At 35.2% G+C, this 22337-nt stretch overlaps 1 protein-coding gene across 1 annotated transcript in view; it reads right to left on the bottom strand.

Moving 5' to 3' along the window:
* ASCC3 (activating signal cointegrator 1 complex subunit 3) overlaps positions 1–22337 on the bottom strand; it is a 236942-nt gene that overhangs the window by 171757 nt on the left and 42848 nt on the right. Inside the window, 2 exon segments of the mRNA XM_031064101.1 lie at positions 13637–13777; positions 14237–14437. Of these exon segments, the coding sequence (XP_030919961.1) occupies positions 13637–13777; positions 14237–14437 (342 nt within the window).

The following is a 22337-nucleotide window of genomic DNA, read 5'->3' as shown; positions in this document are numbered from 1 at the left end:
AGTGAAGACTCCAGTTCAAGAATCATGCTGCATGACACAAAGGTATTGAGCTAACTGAACATATTATAGCCATAAAACTAGATCTATAATTTTTGTATATCAGCACACAACTGAATTAAGTCTTTGAAACGTTCTACTACACTATGAATTCTTCCCTCCCTCCCCCACCCTAATATCAAGGTTGCCCAATCAGTGTTACATTTATCTGTTTTGAGAGATGTAGCAGCAAATACAACTTGGCAAGTATAAGACGGACTGTCTGCAACAGAGTAAAGAAAGACCAAGTAAATGGGAAGAGCAATAAAGAGATCTTGTGCTTACTATAGTGCCTTTGACATGAAGAAGTAACATTGGTTTTCACTGTCACTGTCTTAAGTATTTTCTTAAATGACAAAAGCCGCAGTAAAACCAGCACACATCAAAACTGGTGCCTATGAAGGCACAAGAAACAGTCTCAAATCTATTATTGAATCTTATGTAAGGTAACTACCTAACACTGGGGTCTCTAAAAGCAATAGCTGACATGAGAATCTACACAAAACCATTCAAATCTCTTTAAGCTCAGAGACCATAAGACTGTGATATACATACATACATACATACATATATACATATATAAAAGGAAATAAATAAATATATAAATATATATTTATATAAATATATGTATATATATATAAGGAAATAAATAATTTAAAAGGAATAGAAAGAATAGAAAGCTCAAAGGCAGCCTCCCCTTAGGAGCTTCTTCATTCTGTTGCAGAAGTGGGACCAACTTACCAGCTCCAACCAGACTTTCTTCTTCCCACAGTCACACATCTTTATTACACAGCAGCCTCTCTGATGATGCCACTGAAAATATGCTTAATCTAGCTTAAAACATTACAAATACTTTGCAATTCATGTGATTCAGCTGTCACTGGATGGTCACATCACTACAGCAATACACCTAAAAATCCATCAGGTCAGGACAGAATTTGATTCAACTAGTCCTAGTCATGCAAAAATAAAGAAGGGTCTTTTAAAAAGTAGTAATTTAATTACAAACCTGGCAACAGAGAAAGGAAGATGCTAACCCTTAAAAAAAGGCTGTAGAACAAGAGTCCTCTCTCTTAACAAACATTAATGTTGTATATTCTATTTTCAGAAAAACTTCAGCATTGTTAATATCTGTTGTATTGAAGAAATAGACATAATAATCTAAGAGCAATCTTTTACAGACACAAATTTAAAGAATGTTTACTAATTTGATATTTTCAATGCAATATCTTTAACATTTTACTTCATATTCACTTCAGCAACGTTCTGCCACAATGAATTGAGATGAATCATTGACAAACAATGAATTTTGACCTCTATAAAAACAGACACTAAATCTACTTTAATGTCATAAATTACATGTGTTTTCAGTGTAATTTGACTTTAAATAGCAAATAGGCAGAATATTACCAATAATAATTTCTATACACATTAATAAATGATTTCAATTTTTTTAGCTAGTACTGCTTACAAAAATATTTTTAATTATGCATTTGCACTTAATTTCATAACAATAATAAGCAGCAAAATTTATTTAAGATATTAAATGGAAAGCTATTAAATCAGATCTTCCCATTTTCAATACATAACTTATCTTGTGTGTCTGATATTTCCACTTGAAAAATTAAGAAATCTACTTGATTCACCTGTAGGTGACACTGTTGGTCTTAGCCATACAACCAAAGAGCAACAGCATTCCCGCAGTCTGGAACAATGGCATTTATGGCATTCCAAAGCATAAATCTTTTTTTTTGTTTGTTTGTTTTTTATATTTTTATGCTAGTCCTTCTCAGTTCCATTATGTCTTGGTTTAATCCCAGCCAGCAGCTGAGCCCCACCGAGCCACTTGTGCAGTCCCCCTCTGGTGGGATGGGGTAGAAGTGAGGCTTGAGATACAGGGTAGAGAAAGGTAAAGCACAAGCTGCGCACACGAGGCATTCAAAGCAGAACAAGGAATTCCTTCACCATTTCCCACTAGCAGCAGCTGATCAGGGCATCCATCGTGTAACAGTGACTTGGGGATACAAATGGTCCCTTTGAATGTCCCCCCTTCCTTCCTCCAGCTCTGTGGAGGAAGCCCTGTGGTATGGGATATCCCTGTGGTTAGTTGGGATCAGCTGTCCCAGCTGTGTCTCCCTCCCAATTCCCTGTGCACCCCCTGTACCTTTGCTGGTGGGCTGGGGAAAAAGGCACAAAAGGCCTTGACTCTCTGAAAGTGCTGCTCAGCAATAACAAAAAAACCCGGTGTCATTTACACTGTATCCAGCAAAAATGCAAACCACAGTGCATCCTATCTGTTATGAAGAAAATTAACTCTATCCCAGCCAAAACCGGCACAAATTTTAATATCAAACCTCTTCAGAGACAGTGATTTATGAAAGTGCATAAAGTACAGATATATTAAAACTGAATATGCTCTGATAAAGCCCAAAGTAATGAAAAAATGTGCCCACTGGAGAGGAAAAGGAAGAAACCAAGAGTATATACTTGTAGCAAGGGCTCTTCATCTAAATCGAGCATTTGTATTTGTACACTTAAGTGCTGAACTACAATGCCAAATAGTTTATTATTTATAGGGGAAAAAAAAAGAAAAACACTCAAAACTTCTGTTTTTAAAGCAGTTTAAAAAAACTTCTAGTAGCCAAGTCAGGAATGAATACAATTATTTCCAGTAAAAAAGGAAACACACTACCAAGAATGCAATTACAAAACAACTCCACCTTATATCCTTTAGCTACAGAATACATAAACCAATTTTTTTCCTGTTGTTCAAAATGTCTGTAATTTTATCTGGCCTCATTTCAACTAGGTATTTACTGCTAAACCAAAAATTAACTCCCACCTTTCCGCCCAATCAAAATAGAGATTGTAGCCAAGTGAGTCACAGCAAAGAATGCCAGTCAATTACACACTTTATCATTGTATGTGACATTTGATTATTAATCATAAAGTAGGCTAGTCAAAGCCTGCACTAAAATTCTACAGATTATGCAATTACAACAAGCAAGTAGGCATGTTAGCAAAATAAACAACTGTATCTGTCTATTTCAAAAGTAAATGATTTCAAATAAAATGTAAATGCATGTCTGAAGAATAGTGATTCTAATTTCTGAAGCATGGGAAGACTGATTTTAGTAAAATCTGTCATAAATGCAGAAACTAATTTAGGTCACAGACAGCACCTTCAGTTCCTTATAAAGGACTACTATTTTTTATTCAAACTGCTACTGTTTGATGATGTATAAGTACTTTGCCCCACTGGCAAAATCTCAGCTGTCACAGGCACATATATTAATGGAAGAGTCATAAATCAGAAGGGCTTCCAACAATTTCACTAGAATACTGGAAGACTGATGCCAAAAAAAAAAAAAAGAAGTACAATGCTGAAAGCATAGACTGATAACATCAGCCTGAGAAAGCAATGTAGTTGTTCCAGCAACAAAACGACAGAAACAATGAAGACAACATTTCAACCAAGCAACAAGCTTATTAACTGAACCCACTGGAAAAATATCCAGCAATCTCTTATACAAGTCAAACTTAATTTATTTCCTAATAGGTTTCATCAGCAGAGACAATCAAGAATCCTACACGTGATGTCACAGAGTGTACTGCCTTTATTTTTGAGGGTTAAAGAGTGAGTTCAGTCAAAGAATTAACATCAGAGGCCCAAAGTTGCCTCTCTGCTGTTTAACATGAAAATTTTTCACCTGCTTTACTATTTGCCCAAGTTGGTGTAAGGAAGTAAGAAAACTGGGAAAACCATAGACTTCATAAAAATGGCGCCCACAGAAAATTTCCTTCCTTGTCTTTAAAGATCAGGAAATAACACTACAGTGCTAAAACCTGGAAACTCATTTCTGAGGTGAGGTAGATGGGCATACCAGCATTACAGAAATGAGCCCAACCTGCAAGGAAGGATATAAGGATTTGCCTCAGCTGCAAGTAAGTAAGTGCAGATTCATCTAATCCAGGTTATGTCTTCATTTCCTTTTTGTTATTTCCTATTTTGGATCTCTGAAGAGAGTAACCTCAACTTTTCTTCCTTCTGCTTATTCACTGAAATACTTTTAGGATTCTATTTTCTCCCTCCAAAAGCTGAAGAGAATTAATTCAGCCCAGCTGAGGACTTGAGTGTTACCGGTCACAAACCTGGGTGTGACTGCTATCAACTGGGAGTGCACACTGCTTACTGGTGAAGAGACTGCCACAGTCAGAACTTTAAAACACCCCACAGCATTTCAAATCTTGCAGATGTACAAAGACACATCCCTTCTGATACTATTTTAATTATCTTGCTTTCAGAACTAATCATTAATTCAGAATTAAAATTAACATCTAGAGGAAAAAAAAATTAAAAGTGAGACAGAAAAAAATGTAACAGTCTGTGGCATGCCATCAAGCCTCTTTGCCTCAGAGATCCTGCATAGTAGGTTTTTTTAAACACACTTTTCCCTGAAGATAGCATGATCAATGAATCAGGTAGCAAAATTTTATTTTGCACACTATGAGAACTTCTGAAACAATGGAAATACATATGGAAACAACAGTGTGAAGTGGAGATGGCTTTGGGACACAGAAATCCTACACTATAAAAAAGATTTTGATCCTTCTTGACTCAGACATCCACTTTAGCAAGGACTTCTGTTCTAAATATTTCATTATTTTTTTTTTAATTTGAAAGGTAAGGCTTAACCTCATTTAGAGAAAGAAAGACTTTTTTTAGATTGTGCATATCTTTGAAAATTCAGAAGAAAGAAAGTTTTCTTTCAGCAAGGTTGTACTAAGGAATATTCAGGAAGTTGAATTGCCTCAAAATAGAGGCAATTCCCTTCTTCTTTCTTTCTTGCTTTTAAATTAGATTTTGATATCTTCCTGTCCCTGTCCAAATTTTGATCGAAAGAGGATATTCTGCTATTGAAACTGGGGATGTGCATAGAATCCAGAACTACTTTACATCCTAGGCATACTGGAAGAGAGATTATTAACCAGGTTAAACTCTGGTTTTGAAATTAACAACTTGAAAAGCAGAGGGTTTTTCAGTCTGTGAGCTTTAAAATCACTGGATCACTTCTGAAGGCCACTTCATGAAAGTTTAACTCCTCATACCAAAAGGGATTTCTATATTTTATTGCATCTAACACATCCAAAGCATCATTTCATTCCTAGAAGGAAATAGACTGCCATCAAAAGTCAACACTAATACAGATGTTTGCACCAGCTCCAAGTAAAAAACCAATGGCATGCAATAGGATATGAAGGCCACTTGGAGAAGACTAACATCAGAGTAAGTGTTTACAGTGATGGACAAAATATACAGAATAAGGAAAAAGGAGATTAGATAGGGACAAAGCACCAAGAGACAAGAAAATAAAATAGCACTATCTTGCTTCAAAGACACTTTAGATTGTACATGCTACACCATTTTTCAGAGAAGTTCTTAATATAATTTTCACAAAATGCTGTGGTAATACAAAAGGGATAGCAACTGACAAATCAGCCTTAAAAAAAACGTGTTCTACAGTTGATTTCTGTTAAAATGCAGTACAATACAATATCCTGTGAAAAACTATTATGGGAGAAGAGCTGTCAATATTCTGAATTTAAAACATTCATAATTCTTGTTCATAAACTGAAACAATTTTGAATGAGTGTGAGATGCATGTCAAGATTACATCATCTTTATTACTGTAAAGAATCACTATCTCATGTACTTACTATATGAATGAAAAAAGTCACACTATATGCATATTCAGCCTCTAACAGTGGGCTTTGTATATTTCTGAAGTGAGAAACACATACATTGCAGAATATCATAGAATATAATGCTCTAAAATTTAATAAAATGTAGACAGGAAAAGTAGCAGGAATCAACTTCACTATTTGCTTTACTTAGAAGCATCTCTATAGCCTATTAAAGTGCAGGAAATGAGAAACAGTATATGAGAAAAATAAAGCTGTAGATGAAACAGCAGGCACCTCAACTTTATAGCCCTCTTTTGCTTCAAATAGTTCTGGACTTGATTAGTTTTATATTGCAGTTAAGAACTTGAGAAAAAAGCATTATTCCATTTTATTAGTATCAGATTCCAATAGGGAATAAAGCCTTCATGACTTAATATCAGAGTCTATCAGCTGACAGAATCTATCAGAGTGACCATCCATATCACTCAAAGGTCCTAATGCCATTTGTTGTTCTCAGAACTACTTGCCCTATTCAGCTCTGATGCTTTTGTGGTCTCTGTTTCACTTCTCACTTCTGCGTTGCCATCAAAAGTACAATTAATCAGCTAATCTTTGAGATGTCAAAATACATTTGGTCCTTCAGGCTATTTCCTCTCGTCAAGAAAAGCATTCTTTTCAGCAATGAGTCAAATGTATTTGCCAATGCAAATGCAGCTTACACAAATTCTCTTTTCATTTACAACACTACTATTTACAAATACACCACCAATACTGTTGTATTACTTGTGCTCTTCAATAAGAATTGCCCTTTTGTTCTAAATTACTCTTATTTCAAGTATAAACATCTGGGTAAAGTTAAGTAGAAAAATAACCAGCTAATCATATTTGCAATAAACTAAACAAAATTCACTTGGATTTTAAATACCAAAATTAAATCACCAGTGAAAGCAGTAACTTTATTTAAAAAAAATCCCAAACTAAAACTAACTGAGCTAGAAGTAACTGTGGCAGGTCAACCATTGCAGCTGGCAGATGCCCACCCAAGCACTCTCACTTCCCCTCCTTTCCTGGACAGGGGGAGAAAGTAAGATGGAAAAGTGTATGGGTCAAGATAAAAGACTGGGAGGTCATGTACCAATTACTGTCATGGGCAAAAAAGACTTGGAAAAAAATTACTGCAAACTAAAAATAGAGTACAATAGTGAGGAAATAAAGACAAAACCTAAAAACCTCTTCCTGCTAGTCCCCCTTCTCCCCAGGCTCAACTTCACTGCTTTGTTCCAAAGTTCTCTACAACTCAGGGATGGGAGTTATAGTCAGTCCACAACTTCATCTCACACATTCCTTCCTCACACTTTTCCCCCACTCTGCTGTGTATCCGTACCACAGGATGCATCTTTACAAACTGCTCCAACATGGGTCCTTTCACAGGCACAGTTCCTGCAGGAGCCTGTTCCTGCACGAGCTTTCCATGGGCCACCTTTTCCTTTACTGCACCATGGACCTGCTGCAGTGTGGGGTCCACCAAGAGCTGCAGGGTGGACATCAGCTCCACCACAGCCTTCAAAGGGCTGTGAGGGCATCTCTGCTCCAGTGCCTGGAGAACCTCCTCCCCTCCTTCTGCTCTGAGCTGGGTGCCTGGAAATCATTCACATTTTTGAACTGTTCAACATGTTTGGCACTTGGTAAATTAAAGTGGTATCTTTTCTAAACCTATGGTTTAGATGCTTTCTTAGCAAAACGTGAAAATAGCTTTCATATAAACTGTAAGCAATGTTAAGAATCAACTCTGAAAGCAACGTGACTTTAATTTATACAGGTTGATGAGAAGAGAACAAATATGACAGCCAGCTGCCCATTTTCTAAATGATGGTGCAAGTCAAGTTTAGCAGGACTTTCCTCACTACCCAGACATGACAGCAAAAAATGTAAACCTTGAATTCAAATTCTTGAACATCATGGAATTTTTTAGAGATCATAATGAATGAAGGAGTTTTTTTGGTTTGTTTGCTCATATGTGTTTGGGGTTTTTTTAGTTGTTTTTTTTTTAAATGGGTGAATGCTGTTATAGTTTTCCCATTTTGTGCCTTCATTAAGGAAGAATATTTTAGAAGCGCATTAGGTTGAAAGCAGACTAAGGTGAGACTGCTGATACTCCCTCCTTTAATCAGACATGAAATTAATGTTTATTAAATCTGTGACAGAAAAAAGACAGAGATAAGTGGAGTCCAGCAGAACCCCAGCAGTCTTGGAGACGTCTGTTTCTGTGATGTCCTTCAGGCCCATGTTGATAGGCACAGCCTTGCAGTTCAGTAAATTATAAACAACTCTTTCTGCGGAACTCCAAGAACCTGAGTACTATGTAAACGCTACAGAAAATCCAATAACATGTTTTAAATGAATGACCTTGCTTTCTGTATAATTAATTTTTTGATCAATGTAGGGAGAATTGTAGGGGGGCACAGTATGTAATCTTATCCCCCAATGAGCTGCAGCCAGGGCCAAGAACCACACCTGTAACCAATTACAAACAAGTAGCATGAAAGGGTGGAGTCAGAGTCAGAAGACTGCAAGAACGAGAAGACTGCAGGAGAAGGCTGTGCCAGGAGGAGGCTGCTGCAAGAATCAGGAGAAGATGGTGAGTTCCTCTGGAGGGGATGAACAATCCCAGAAGAGGACAGACCCCAGGAGAGGAGAATCACAATGAGAGGATGGACTCTGAAGCCTGTGGACATGCCAGGGCTCTGTAGCAGTTCAGCAGCAATATCCTTCATTGGATTGCTGCTGGATTAGCTGCAGATGCTTCTGGCTGTGTGCTTCAGGAAAAGCCCCTGGAGGGGATGGACTCTGTAATGTATAAGTATTGCTGCAAAATGTATAGGGCAACTGTGACCCACTGGGACGGACTGGGGGACGCGGTGTTGGTGTAGCTGAGAGAGGCAGGGGGAAGCCACAAGGAGGTCTGGACCTGATTTTCTTCAATCAAGACACCTGAAAGTAGGTGAGCCACCAACTAGTAATAATGGGACATTTGAGGTCTTTGCTTTGTGTTGTGACCGCCTCAACAAGAAGAGATAGATGTTGTAGTAATGTAACTGGTGTAATGTATTACTGTAATGTAGAAGTATTGTTGTAAATGTGTGTAATACAACAGATCAAGAAGAACCATAACAAAAATAGAAATGTTTTTTATTTAAAAAAACCCTATATTCCTATAGAATTAAAAAAAATATTCAGTAGTCCAGAAGTGGCAGAATCAGGACTATTCACATAATTACAGTTTGATTCATTTTCTCATAACATTTATTTAAAAGACAGTAAATTTCTTTTTCCTGCTGTCTGAATCCCTTTAAACGCCAAAAATATGAGAATGAAGGAACAGAGATACGTAGATGTTTATAGGCTGGGGAAGTTAGCCTGCTTTCAAAATTTGACCAGATTTGTTTCCAACTACTACATAATTTTAGCAACACAGAAAGCACTTATGATCTGGCCTTAACACTAATAGGTATCTGTAACAAGTAAGGCTCGTGACAGTCAGGCACATCTCAAAGCAAAAGAAGAGATCTAAGACCAATAAAAGTAATTTTGCTTGTAACTGCAGGTCTAAGGCACAAAATAAAGCAAAAACATTATAGAAAACTTGTTCCAACTTCAAAATGTCAGTCTCACTTACGTGTACTTATTTGAATTAGAATGTAGGCTGTTGACAATGATTATACCAAAATGCATCTAATACAAAACTGCTGAGGTACCAGTTTAAATGTGAGAAACATTCACACTAACTGAAGATGCAATAAAACATCAAAATAATTTTCTTTAAAAAGAAAATAAAATATATTTAACAGGGTAATTTTCAAAAACTATATTTAAAGTTTATAAAGGTGGAAGAAACTTTGATAAGCTTTTACTATGTTATGCTAAGGATATTAACTTTGTTTTATGCTATGTTCACATAAAACATTAAAAAGAAATTATCTTCTACATTTTTTGATGCCCACTAACTTTGTATTAAGGCCAGAAGGCATTTCTGCACTCTGTACCACTGTTTTGCACAAGCTAAGGCATGATGCCACTCATCCATCAGCTCGCAATACACTGTGCCCAGGGCAAGGCACCGCTTTCAGACTTGGTGATTACCTTATAAATCTATACTGCTCCAATTCCAGCTGTATTCTCCAAACTTTCAAAAGATAACTATAACTACATTGTATTTGTTGCAAATGCAAGGTCAAATCATTCTGTGTTTCCATGAAGGGAAATTGTCTCAGGGTTTTAACACACATCCCACATTAAACTTGTAACTGTGGCTTTCAATGCATAAGATGCGGGGAGCAGGTTGGAAAACTGACTGGAGAGTCAATAAAAACTATTTTCCTTTTTCTTTGTAAATCAATTTCATTATTAGTAAAATCAGAAATAACTTATTTTAAAAGCTTATAAAGTGTGTTGGAAACATAGCAATATTAATGAATATTCAATAGCATTGGAAGTAAAATCATATCATGTATAATACCATAGAAGTATGGAGCAGCAAGAAACATGGCTACCTTCTGGATGGATATATATGGCAGCATGGAAAGCACAGAGAGAGTTATTGCTGGAAAAATGTGCTATAGACCTTTTTAATTGGAAGTTTTCAAAAATATTTAAAAGATGTTATTCCACCATAAAGGGAATGGAAATTTAAATTCCTTATTTTTTTTTTTTTTTGCTAGCATTTATATCCTTTAAAAACATTCGTAGAAAAAAATAATAGTGGTACCTCCCACTGTACATTAAGGGTGCATTCCTGAGAAGGGAGACAGTTACCAATTTGTCAGATAAAGCAATTTTTCCTCATCAGGATAAGCAGTAGAGCTACATGTAATAACTTACAAAAGGCATTTCTTTAAATATACACAGGCAAAGTATGAAGGATGAAGCAAGCAGGATGGAAAGGAAGCAGAAAATGATCAGGATTGTCACTTAAGCACTACTTCTAACTAATACCTGACAATCACCTTATTTTTACATCTTTCATCGTGACTGATTTGATTCACCTGAGGACAAAAATAAAGGTAGTGAAAATGCAACTGCTCAGAAAACAGCCAGAAGACAACTGTCACAGGAGATATTTATCAGGCCTTCAGTTGCCTAGAAGTACCAGCTGAGATCTTGTGAAAATGTTATCCAGCCTTAAATACCAGCATCTACTTCAGCTGATGATCCTGCTCTCTGCCTTTTACTGCCTTATATATATACACAGTATATATATGATACATACTGTCCCTGTGTATATAAATTGTGTGCATGCCATCTACCTGCTGTAGCATTAATTTTTACAGGAAAAACTGCTTTTCTGTTAAACAAAGGTACTTCATTACTTACACTACTAAAGGCTAGAAAACAGAGCAATGACTGGCAAAGCAAATCTGAAACTATAAAGAAAGCAGCAACACCTATCAGAGTATTCCTTTCTGAGAAATGTGTGCATTAGAGAGGCTGACAAGTAAAATGAAGTTTTGAAGCAAGAATCAATTTAATACAGGGTAAAAAATGGTGAAAGATACCTGCTTGGATGAAGTGGTTTAAAGTGCCTAGTTGAGCAAAGAAAGCTCATGAGTTTTGATAGAAAACAGTACATGTGCAGAACAACAAGCAAGATCCAGCACAAGCAAGTGCTCTTTCCTCAGTTTCTAACATGCCACATATTTGCTTTGTTTTGCAGCAATGAAACATTGCACACTGCTAGGTCCAGAATCTTCAAGAACAGTAGCAGCAACTACACTGCTAACTCTTGGATTGGTATCATCTCTCATCCTCACCTTCCACATTTCTGATTAATCATAAGACTGACTAGATATGACAAACAAGAGAAAACATAAAATTGTTATTTCACTGTCCCAGAATTTTAGCCTTTATATTTTTTTCCTTTTAACCTCTTCAATGTTTTGAAGACCAAAGACACAAAATTGAGCACAAGTAAAACTGAAATTAATCAACAACTATAGTTTCTTTGAAAATGTAGGAACTGAGTTTTGGGTCACAAATACAATGGCTTCCAAATTTTTCCTCTTCTGGACACCATTTTTCTTTCATCTCCACTCTTCCCAAAGGTTTTGAAACTACAAATACACTTCAGATTAGTGTTTCTATACCATGACATACGTAGGAAACTGCAGAAATCCCTTGAAGGTAAGTTTCAGGCAAAAAAAGCTAATTTCAAAGCAATGAGTCCATGGCAGGGAAAAAAAAAATTTTACCCACATCCTCCCTTTTCTATTTCTCCTTGATTTTTTAAAATAAATCTGCTTTAGCCTCTTCTCCACAACAAAATTAAGACTTATACTAGTAGTGGCATGCTGGATGAAATAAAACAGCATGATGAACTAGACAGTCTTTCTACATTCAAGTTACTAAGTTTCTCTAAGTTAATACTCTGTATATATTAATAAGTTCCCATTACAAGAGCAATAAAGCTCAGCTTTGTAAACTATTTCCCATACACATTTTTTTAATAAATCCTGAATATTTTTTGTTTCCTTTGTTCCCTTACTTGTTTTGCTGGATATAAGCAGAGTACTAATAATGAGGTGAGATTGTAGGAATTATATTGGTAACTAGAAGAGCAAGCAAAATAGCACTTTTCCATTCTACATTCATTCTGTTTATCCAGCTTTGTCCTTACATTCAGAGCAGGCTTTCCTACTGTCACTTTCAGTTTCAGCAGTGATTACACATTATCTCTCTCTCTATTGAAACCATGATCTACCTGATTATGTGCCCTAGCTGAAAAGTACTGTGAAAACAGGAAGCAATTTAATATGGTAATTTGGTGTATCTAAATAACTTCAATTACTAAAAGTTCCTACCAAATTTTTTTAATTTTGTAAACTCAGATTTTAGGTAGATGGTGCTGCAAAGTCACTCTGATAAAGTACCAGTGATTTTACTGTCACTCATTGATATTGGTTTGCTATTTATTGGTTACCACATTATTGTGACTGTATGTACCAATATGTATGCATATACATCTTCTAATTGCTATTCACAACCTGATACTGGATAACCACTGCAGTGGTCCTCCAAATCATTAATTACATACTTACATATATTCTTGTCATGTGAAGGGCTTTTCTCTCCACTCACCATAAAATTGTTAAATACCTCAAAGCTAAGACTGCTAAAATATCACTTATCTGGATCAACAATTACTATACTTATAAATGTTCATATTGATAATACAACCAGTTCTTTTTTCTGTTTCTTGGACCAGGCAGAAGGGCAAAGGGTAATTACATGGAAATGTATGCAATAACAGGTATACAAGTATCTTAAGATTTTAGAAAAATGACATTTCACTGACACAAACAGCATGAAATAAATATGGCAAAAAGAGTCTGCTAAAAAAATAATCTCCATTTATGCAATCCTATTTAAGAGGCTAAACCTACAAATTTTATTCATTTCTATGAATGTTCAAATGTTTACCCTAGTGATGTCTTATACTTTTCAAGGACAAATGAGGAACAGTAAGATTAGCCAATAATAGGAACCTACAGTTTTTGTTTGTTGCTGGGGTTTTTTTTTTGCTTGGGTTTTTTTTGGTTGTTTTTTTTTTTAAAAAAGAAGGTACGTGTTATTTTAATATATTAGCAACAATGTTGTTGTTCTGGATTTCTTTGGAACTTATAATAGCATTCTGGATTTCTTTGGAACTTATAATTTGCAGAACAAACTTTTAACTTCTTGAAGATGGTTTTTATTGAAGAATTCTGAACTTATATCAGTGTACATAATCACTGTAATTACAGGTGTAGTAATAAAGCTTCAGCTGATTAACCAATACTGTTACAAGGAGTTGGAAGAGCAGTGTACCTATGAATAGGTACAAATACACACGGAGAACAGTATTTGGAAGGATTAAGCATACCTGTGTTCGCAGAATTTCGCCTTTTGACAGTTGCATATCACCAGTCAGCTCTTTCACAGTAATGCCAAGTGGTTCCAGACGCTTGCTGAAGTAATTTGTCATTTCGGCTGCCAAAGCCTTCATAGGAGCAACATACACAATCTGCACCAAAACAACACTCACTTGATAAATGAGCAAACCCCACAATGTCGTTTGTTTCATGGCAACCATTACAAATCACAATTTATTGTGAAATATGATGCCAGGCACTTACAGTGAAAAATCTTAATAGTGATATATGAAAAGTAGTTATCTTTGTTGGATAAGTGTGCAGCTGTTTAAAGGACAATGGATTTTGTTTATACAGCCTCATCGCATTGAAAATTGGTTCTGCATGAAAGCTAAATGCATTTTCATAGCTTTTTATTCACATAATAAGATTTTTAGAACACAAATAAGAATAGCTTTAATAAAAATTAAGTAAATCAAAACCAGCCTTATCTTTAACTTGGAAAAGTCTAATATCCTTGAGAACTTCCTGATTTCATATTCCATGTACAACATATAATAGATTTTACCTTACAAGTTAAAAAGCTGTTATTTGGTTCATTAAACTCCTACCTTGAACTCATCCTTTTTGATAACACCATGCTGGACATGCTGGCGAATTTCATGAAGGATTGTCAGCATGGCAATGTTAGTCTTCCCAGCTCCAGTGGGGGCACAGATCAGCATGTTCTCGTTTGTGTTGTAGGCAGTCTCAAAAACGATAGACTGGATTCGGTTTAGCCTTTTCATGCCTTTAAAAGCAAGTTGTCCAATCTGTTGAAACAAAAAACACACATATCTTGGATTTTTCATAGATGTTTGTACATGTGTGTGTGTATCTATGCATATATTAAAAGAACACATGGAAACATACCTTCAGATACCTGTTGTAATATACTTATTATTCCAAGTTGATTTTATTCTGAGGGTACCACTTCTACTCAACCCTCAAACAGGGAATCAATAAAGAAAAGAAATTATAGCAGGATAACATCAAAACTAAAATTAATCAAAATCTTTAGCCTCATACTATTTCACCACCTAATTTTTTTACTGAAGAGTGGCACCAAAACTAATATGCAGTAAAATATGGAACTATTAGTAACTAAACATCAGAAAAACAGCATTAACAGGAAAAGAACAATATACACCTCAAAATCTAAGATGAAAAGCTACTGGAAGAAGAGGCAGCAAAACAACAGAACTCAATAAAGTTCAATTTTGCAAACACAGACACACAAATTCAGTAAAAGCTTTCTCTTGCATCTCAAAAGATCTCCATCTTTTAATTGTCCACGTTCAGACCTTTCTCCAACATTATTCACAACAAGCTGCAGTACCAAAAGGAACATAAAATTTGTATGTGTAGTCCAAAACAAACTTGGAGAATGTTTTGAAAAACTAAATTTTATAGTTGATACAGGAAATTATGCTTATAAGAATTTAATGCATGTTTAAATCTTATAAAGTACAAATCATCAGTTACAGTAATACTTTGGTCCCATTGGTCTCTCTGAAAAATTACATTTTTACCACGAAAGAACCACTGTACAGAGACAGTTGCAATTCTTGCATTTGAAAATTAGAAAACCTTCGCAAATGAGGAACAGCCCTTAAAATATGAAATTAATTTTCCAATAAACTTACTTTTTCTTAGTTACTTTTCACAGATGTTTAAAATAGACTGCAGAGTACATAATTATTTTCTTTCTACAGATTTAATTACCCACACTGCTTCTATTACAAAGAATGAAAAGTATCTTACTGATATATTTGAAGATTCTAATTTTTACTTTACTTGTAGGAACAAAAGTACTATAAAGAACAGGCCTCAAAGAATCTTCTGAAGTTCTTTTCCATTATTCTAGGTGCTTGAATTAATTTACAGTGGTTTTCTATGGTAAAAGCCTCTCCAATACCAAATATTCTTCCCAATTCATTCCAATACTAACCAATTATTTGAGCATGGCTTCCCCAAGTAATGCAAGCTTAGGAATGAGGGTTTCAACAGCTATTTACATCAAATACTTCACTTAATTTTACAACAAACAAAATTAGGTCTATCATTGTGGTGCAGCTTCCTTGTAGTAGTCTCATGTGAGGGCCTATGATACAAATTACAAATTTAGATTAATAGACCATTTTCACAAAAAACGAAAATGCTCTACTCTTAAATCTATAGGAATGATGTACTTAATGACTAACCAACTGTAGTTTTATTTTAGATGGCTTTGAACATGAATAAACAACATTCACTGATATAGAAGTCAATGAAAATGCTATGCAATCAACACACTTTTTGAAAAACATCGTTTTCAATTCAATAGTGCCTTTGTCTTAGAGCTTTTGGCTTGAAAACTTCCTATGCCCCACTGAAAGAGCAAGTACCATTCAAATCATGAAGTTCATTTGTATTTGTAGGATTTAAAAAATCTCAAATATATCCAAACACCTATTTTAAACCATTGTCTTTGGTGAAGAAAAATAAAGAATCTAATGCAACTAATTTGAGAACTTTTCATCAAGTTTCTTCAGATTTTTAGTGGCTGAATTTCAAGATCACAACAATTTTCACTGTCACTGTTTTTGCACAGTTTGCTCTACTTGCAACAATACAGGAAGAAAGCTTATTTCTTTTGCACCAACCAAGCTTCATATACATAATGTGTAGTTTGTATGTCATCTTCAAAATTAATTTCATCTTCATGAATGAGACTCATAAAATATTAAAGGTTTCCAGGAGACCTGTTGAATATCTCAGTGCTGTCAGGGTTCAATCAGCTATTTGTATGGCCTCCTCAGTCATTTTAGGTTTCTAACTTGCCTGTTACTTCATTTTGAGATTTCTTGACTGGTATTTGTAGTTGGTTGTGTTTTTCCTGTCCCCTCCCATTCCATCGAGTTGCTTTTAGAAGCTATTGTAAACACTGCATCAAGTTCACACTGATGAAACCATTTAGAGTGTTTACAACAAAGGATCTACAGAGAGAAACTCACAAATACAACTGGTAATTACAGAATTGAACTAATAAAATACTACATTACACAATATTACATTATTTAAAGAAGCAGCTTTTAAACAAAAGCAGAAACATTGCTGTCTAAATGAAGCCCAGCCTAAGTATCTTCAGAAATGGATGACAGGAATTTTTCACAGTCACACAGCTGAATTTGTGTGGCTTTACACATACTGATCACCTTACAGCAGTGTGATTGTTAATACCCTTAAACATATCTTAAGTTTTCTTAAACTACTGCCCATAAAAATATGCTGTTCCAGCTTCTCTTAAACTTTTAGTGCGCAGCATAAAACATCTTTTTCCTTTCCTCTACGTTTGGCAGAAATTACATATACTATAGCCCTAGGACATGCAATTGTAAACAAAAATAAACACATATTTAGAAAAATAAAAATAATTTCCTGCCTCTCTTCCTATTGGAAAATTTTAACACCATGGATTAAGACTGACTTGGTAAGCAGCAATAAAAAAACAGATGTTCCAGGAAAAAATAGAGGAAGCTGCATACCAAGTTAGAGAAATTAACTTCAGCTTGTTTTCTAGAAAGATGTTAAGCCTATTGAAACAGGGATGTTAAGAGCAGAATAAAGATTAACCAAAAAAAAAACCCCAAAACCAAACAAAAACAACACACACACACAAAAAAACCAAAAAAAACACCCCAAAACAACCCAAAATAAAAAAAAAAATCCTGCTTAAGAACTAGAAGTACTTTTTTAAAATAATGGCATTCTGAACCAGAACCTAGTTTTTCATTCAACACACCAATTACTTTTTAAGCCAACACTCACAAATCAATATACAACATTTACAATCACAAAACAGTCAATGAATGATCTTTGAAAGTTAACTCTGCAGGAATATACTAAGGATTAAAAAAGCTACAAGAGAAAGTACCTCCAGAGGAAAAAAGAATCCTAAGACATCTTCAAACTAAGTCCCCATTAACATAAAAAATATTATCTTTCCTCTAAATTCCATTTTATTCCATGCAGTATGTACAAATGCATAATTTGAAACCAGTAGTTTTGCCCTTATAAAATATTAAGGCAGCATACAGAAATGCAACAGTATGCATGGAAGTCCACAGTTTGACAAAGGTACTAGAAGATTTGTTTTTTTAAATTGTCATTTGCACATACTACATATTTTTAAAATGGAAAACAATTTTTTTCCCCTCTGGCACATAAACATCAGCCATGGTTTCTACATACCAACTCATTTTCAGATAAACTAGCGAAACCTCTTCTTGCTTAAAGGACTGATAGCCACTGGATGGCAGAAAGTGATTTTTACTGAAAATGAATGAGATGCATTCTACAGCTGATTTATCCCTAGAATTCAACACAAACCATAGGAAGTTTGAGTAGAATACAATCTGAATGTTACTCTCAACTAACAGGATTTCAAGCCTAAGATGATGCCATTTTTACACAAGTATGAATCAATATGAAAAGCCACCGAGAAGCAACGCTTTCCACAAACCAGATGATACTCAAAGCAGCTGTGACGCGAATGAATAAATCCTCTGATTTTACTTCAGTAAGCTTTCCAATTCTTTCCCACCAAATTTATTGTTACAACTAATGCATTTATGAATAAGTAAGATTACACTTAATCAAGATATTCTAAACCAGAAATTTCATCAGAAAGATATTTGTGTGTTGGTGCTCTGACAGCAATTTAAAAATAGGACAAATTTGTTTAAGTCATTAAAGTAATATTCATGAACGAGTCCATACAGTTTAGTCTGCAGGCAAGCTTCAGCTCAGAAACACAACTGCTTTAGCAACACAGTAGTGGCAGCATCTGCTCTAAATAGCACAGACCATCAGCACTTACGATAGAGTTTTAGTCATGCAATTCATCACCAAGACCTTGTAGAAATGCTCCGTAATGATCACTTCTTCTGTCATATTATAACAAAGTAATAAGATTACTACCCATTTATCTTAGAGATAATCCATTGCACCCATAAGCCAAGGCTAAGCTTTCAGTATTTTCCCTACTCATTGGCTTAATTTTAATGTAGAACTATTTTATGCAAAGTACCTTATGTATCTCAGGTGAAACAAATCCCATTTTGCAGTCAGCTGTTCTACTACACTTTCAGTTAAAAAGCTAATTGATCTAACTGGTAATAGTATGACTAATCCATGCTTTTTTACATAAAACCCATGAAATTCAGGATGTGAAGCTTTGATGTTCCTTGTTCTGGCACATAAATAATCTCTAGGTCATCCTTCCCCTCCACTGTCCCCTAGAATGTTGTTGGTTAAAACACATATCTATGCATATATACTCATATGCACACCCAAACAATGCTTTTATATGTATGTATATACACATACACATTTTAATAAATACATTCCCCCTATCCTTCTGAATTATGAATAATTAGTTGTTCCCCCCTGCTTTCTAATTATGCATCTATACACTTAAAGCACTTTTGTGCCAGTGTAAATCCTATCTTGTTATTGAAGGTTCACCCAGAAATAAACATAGATGTTATACCTGGGGACTTCCACAGCTTCCCTCTCCTGATGATACTTTTCATATTCTGCTACTTCCATGAAAAAGTGGTAGCTTGTAAGATTTAGGAAGAGAAATAAATAAAAATGTAACTATATAAATAGCATAAAAGTAAAATTATTTTTATATTATCTTAGGAGAACTACTTGAGAATATAATTTCCTACCTGCCCCAAAGACTGAAATGTTGTCTTTCAAAGTGTGCATATACATTTTAAGCAAAGGCTCATAACACGTAAAAGAAAAACTGCATGATGTTTGGATCTGCTCCATTTAGCACCAAATCATATCAGTGAGATTTCATAGGACTTAGGGGAACAATTTTTGCAGGAACAAGTAGCATACACAGAGATATGAAAATTATACAAGCATACCAAATAGAGCTTACGACTGGCTTTGGGCCATAATCAGCATTACAATTTCTTCAAGTAAGTACAAATTATATCTCATCCAGAGTGTAGTACCTGAAGAGTTATGTGCTATAAAGGAAGCTTGGAGTAAAACATGTTAGACAGATGCAAATAACAAAGGGCACCAGAGAACCAGCAGCTTATTTCAACATCATACCTGCTACACCTGACTAGCCTAGAACTGAAAGCAATTCTTGCATGGTATGGGCTATTGGGGTCACTTTTAGCAGAAACCACAGATCACAGAATCATTTAAGTTAGAAACATCCAGTTCAGCCCCCTGCTCAAAGCAGGATCATTTACACCTATGCAGTTACATTTCAAGTATCAGGCAGGATGGAGACTCCACGACCTTTCTCAATAAAGTGTACCAGTATTCCACCACCTCACAGTTAAAACCTACTCTCCTCTGTTCAGATGAAATTTCATGTGTCTTAATTTGTGCCCATTTCCTTTGGTGCTGCCACTGGGCACCACTGATGAGAGTCTGGCTCCCTCTTTGTTAATCATTCTCCCATCAGGTATTTTTATACACTTGTCAGATTCCCCCTGAGCCTCCTCTTCAGCTCTCTCACACTCTCCTCACCCAAAAGATGCTCCAGTCCTTTCATAAGATTAAGAAGTCAGAAGAATTCCTAGAAACAACAAATAATGAACCATAAGGGTAAAATTATACTCTGATATTTTAGAACAGAGGAGCCCATATAAGACTTCTTTAAATATGTTCTTAATTGGAATGAAACATCATCTTTTAGCAAACTACAGAGTCTTTATTTTAAAATTATCACCACATTCACTGGTTAATGCAGTAAGTATTTAAGTAGCAGTGGCCATCAGAAACCGGGGGAATTTCCATACTTTCAAGCTACATTAGGATCTTTAGCTCAAAATGAACACTGCATAATTCTCCTGGACTCTAACAGAGGTCACTAGAGTAAAAGGAAGTATCATGAGAGAAAAAAAAAGTTATATATTCATTCTATATTAAAGGATCACCCCAGCTCAGCCACCATAACACAAAAACCATGAAAATTATTATGATTTTGCTTTTTTTGGAATGCTGCTTCTAAATCATTATTAAACATTGCCTCTCCAGACCTTTTATGCTTCACATTTGCCAAACATTGAGAGTTTTACTGAATTACTCAATTCTCAGAAATGTCAAAATTCTGGGCAGTTAATAACAGTGAGTGCTGTTCAAGAAACAAACTTTCACTAAAGAAGATCCAGACTCCATCCGGAGAAGTCCAGAACAGTTCCATTAAAAAACAAATTGCAGCAAAATTTAGGAGCATAATATTCTCCTACCAACTATGGAAACAGGTCCTCCTTGAAAAAAAGAGCAAGAGAAAACCAAACCAAGTCAAAGAATAAAAAGCCTCTATCTCTGGTTTTGTGTATTTGTGGTTTTGTTTGGTTCTTTGATTTTTATTTTTTTTGTTGTTGTTTCGTTTGTTTATTTTGTTAGTCATCAGTCCTGTCTCCTACACTCTTGAAGAAAGAAAAACTATCTATTCAAAATCAAGAGGTCTTAGGGAAAATATTTACCTTCATATATGACAGCTAAGAGTTTACATGCCTGAAGCAATTTCAACAAAAATTCTTGTAAGTCTATAGCTACACTGTCACCAACTTTATTATATATATAAACTATTCTGCTGATGAACAACACTATACAAACAACTGCAGCAGTCATACCTTTTCCACAGACTTCTGAATTATTCAACCACTTACTCTTGTACAAAAAGGCAACACTGAGAAATATTCCTGGGTTCAATTCTATAGATTAAATCCAAAGACATCTGCATGTTTATATCCCAAATCAGTTTGAAGGACATGACAGAACCCCACTATGGCACTATAAGGCTTTCACTGCTCTGAGTTAAAAAACTGGAACAGCTTGGGGGATCACCTCCCCATGCGGGGAGAACTGTGTTTATCAACCTAGTTATAACATGACAAAAGATTATAGACAGAGTGATTATACCCTCTGGTGATTTGATTTGAGGAATTGGATAACAAAGTCTTTCAGAAAGATTTTTCCATAAAAGCAACTCTTTCTACAGAAAATGTGCATAAGTTTTGGCATCCAAACAGACACACAGGAGAGATTCTGATTTCAGTGACACTGCTGCAAACTCAAAAGTATCCAATGTCATGAGAATTATTCAGATTATAGCAATGAAATGGAGATCAGAACACAGCCTCCTCTTGGAGCCTTCTGATGCCATTTGTGAATTACACACAAAAATTACCTTGAACTAATGCAGCTGAAGGAAAATTGGCAACAGTTGTGGCATTTCCTAATAACCTCAGAAGTTAAAGTCCTATGAGGATAGAAGGATTTGGGTTTAATTTGGTCATATTTCATCCATATTAAATGTAACCAAATAAAGGTTTTCTTCCTCATAAAATTAAAAAATATGCTGTGCAAAGCTAAAACTATGGGAGAGTGAAACACAAAAAACTGTACACATTAAAAAAATATTTAAAATTTACATTCAAAATATCTACAATTTTTTAAGAAACATTTTAGATGTCCTGGCCTGCTACGTATTGAGCTGTATCTATCTCCACTATCTCCCTGACTTTTCTACATGGAGCAACGAGGAAACTGATGATGTTCATATGCTACAGTTTCTTCTTCAGGTTTTGTTGGGGCTTTTTCCAATTCAGAGAACACTCTCATTATTTCTTATACTTAAATACAACT

Source organism: Geospiza fortis, unplaced genomic scaffold (assembly GCF_000277835.1).
Source record: "Geospiza fortis unplaced genomic scaffold, GeoFor_1.0 scaffold1628, whole genome shotgun sequence".
Taxonomy (NCBI): domain Eukaryota; kingdom Metazoa; phylum Chordata; class Aves; order Passeriformes; family Thraupidae; genus Geospiza; species Geospiza fortis.
Note: the sequence above shows the minus strand (reverse complement) of the source record. Positions and strands in the feature narration are given on the sequence as shown.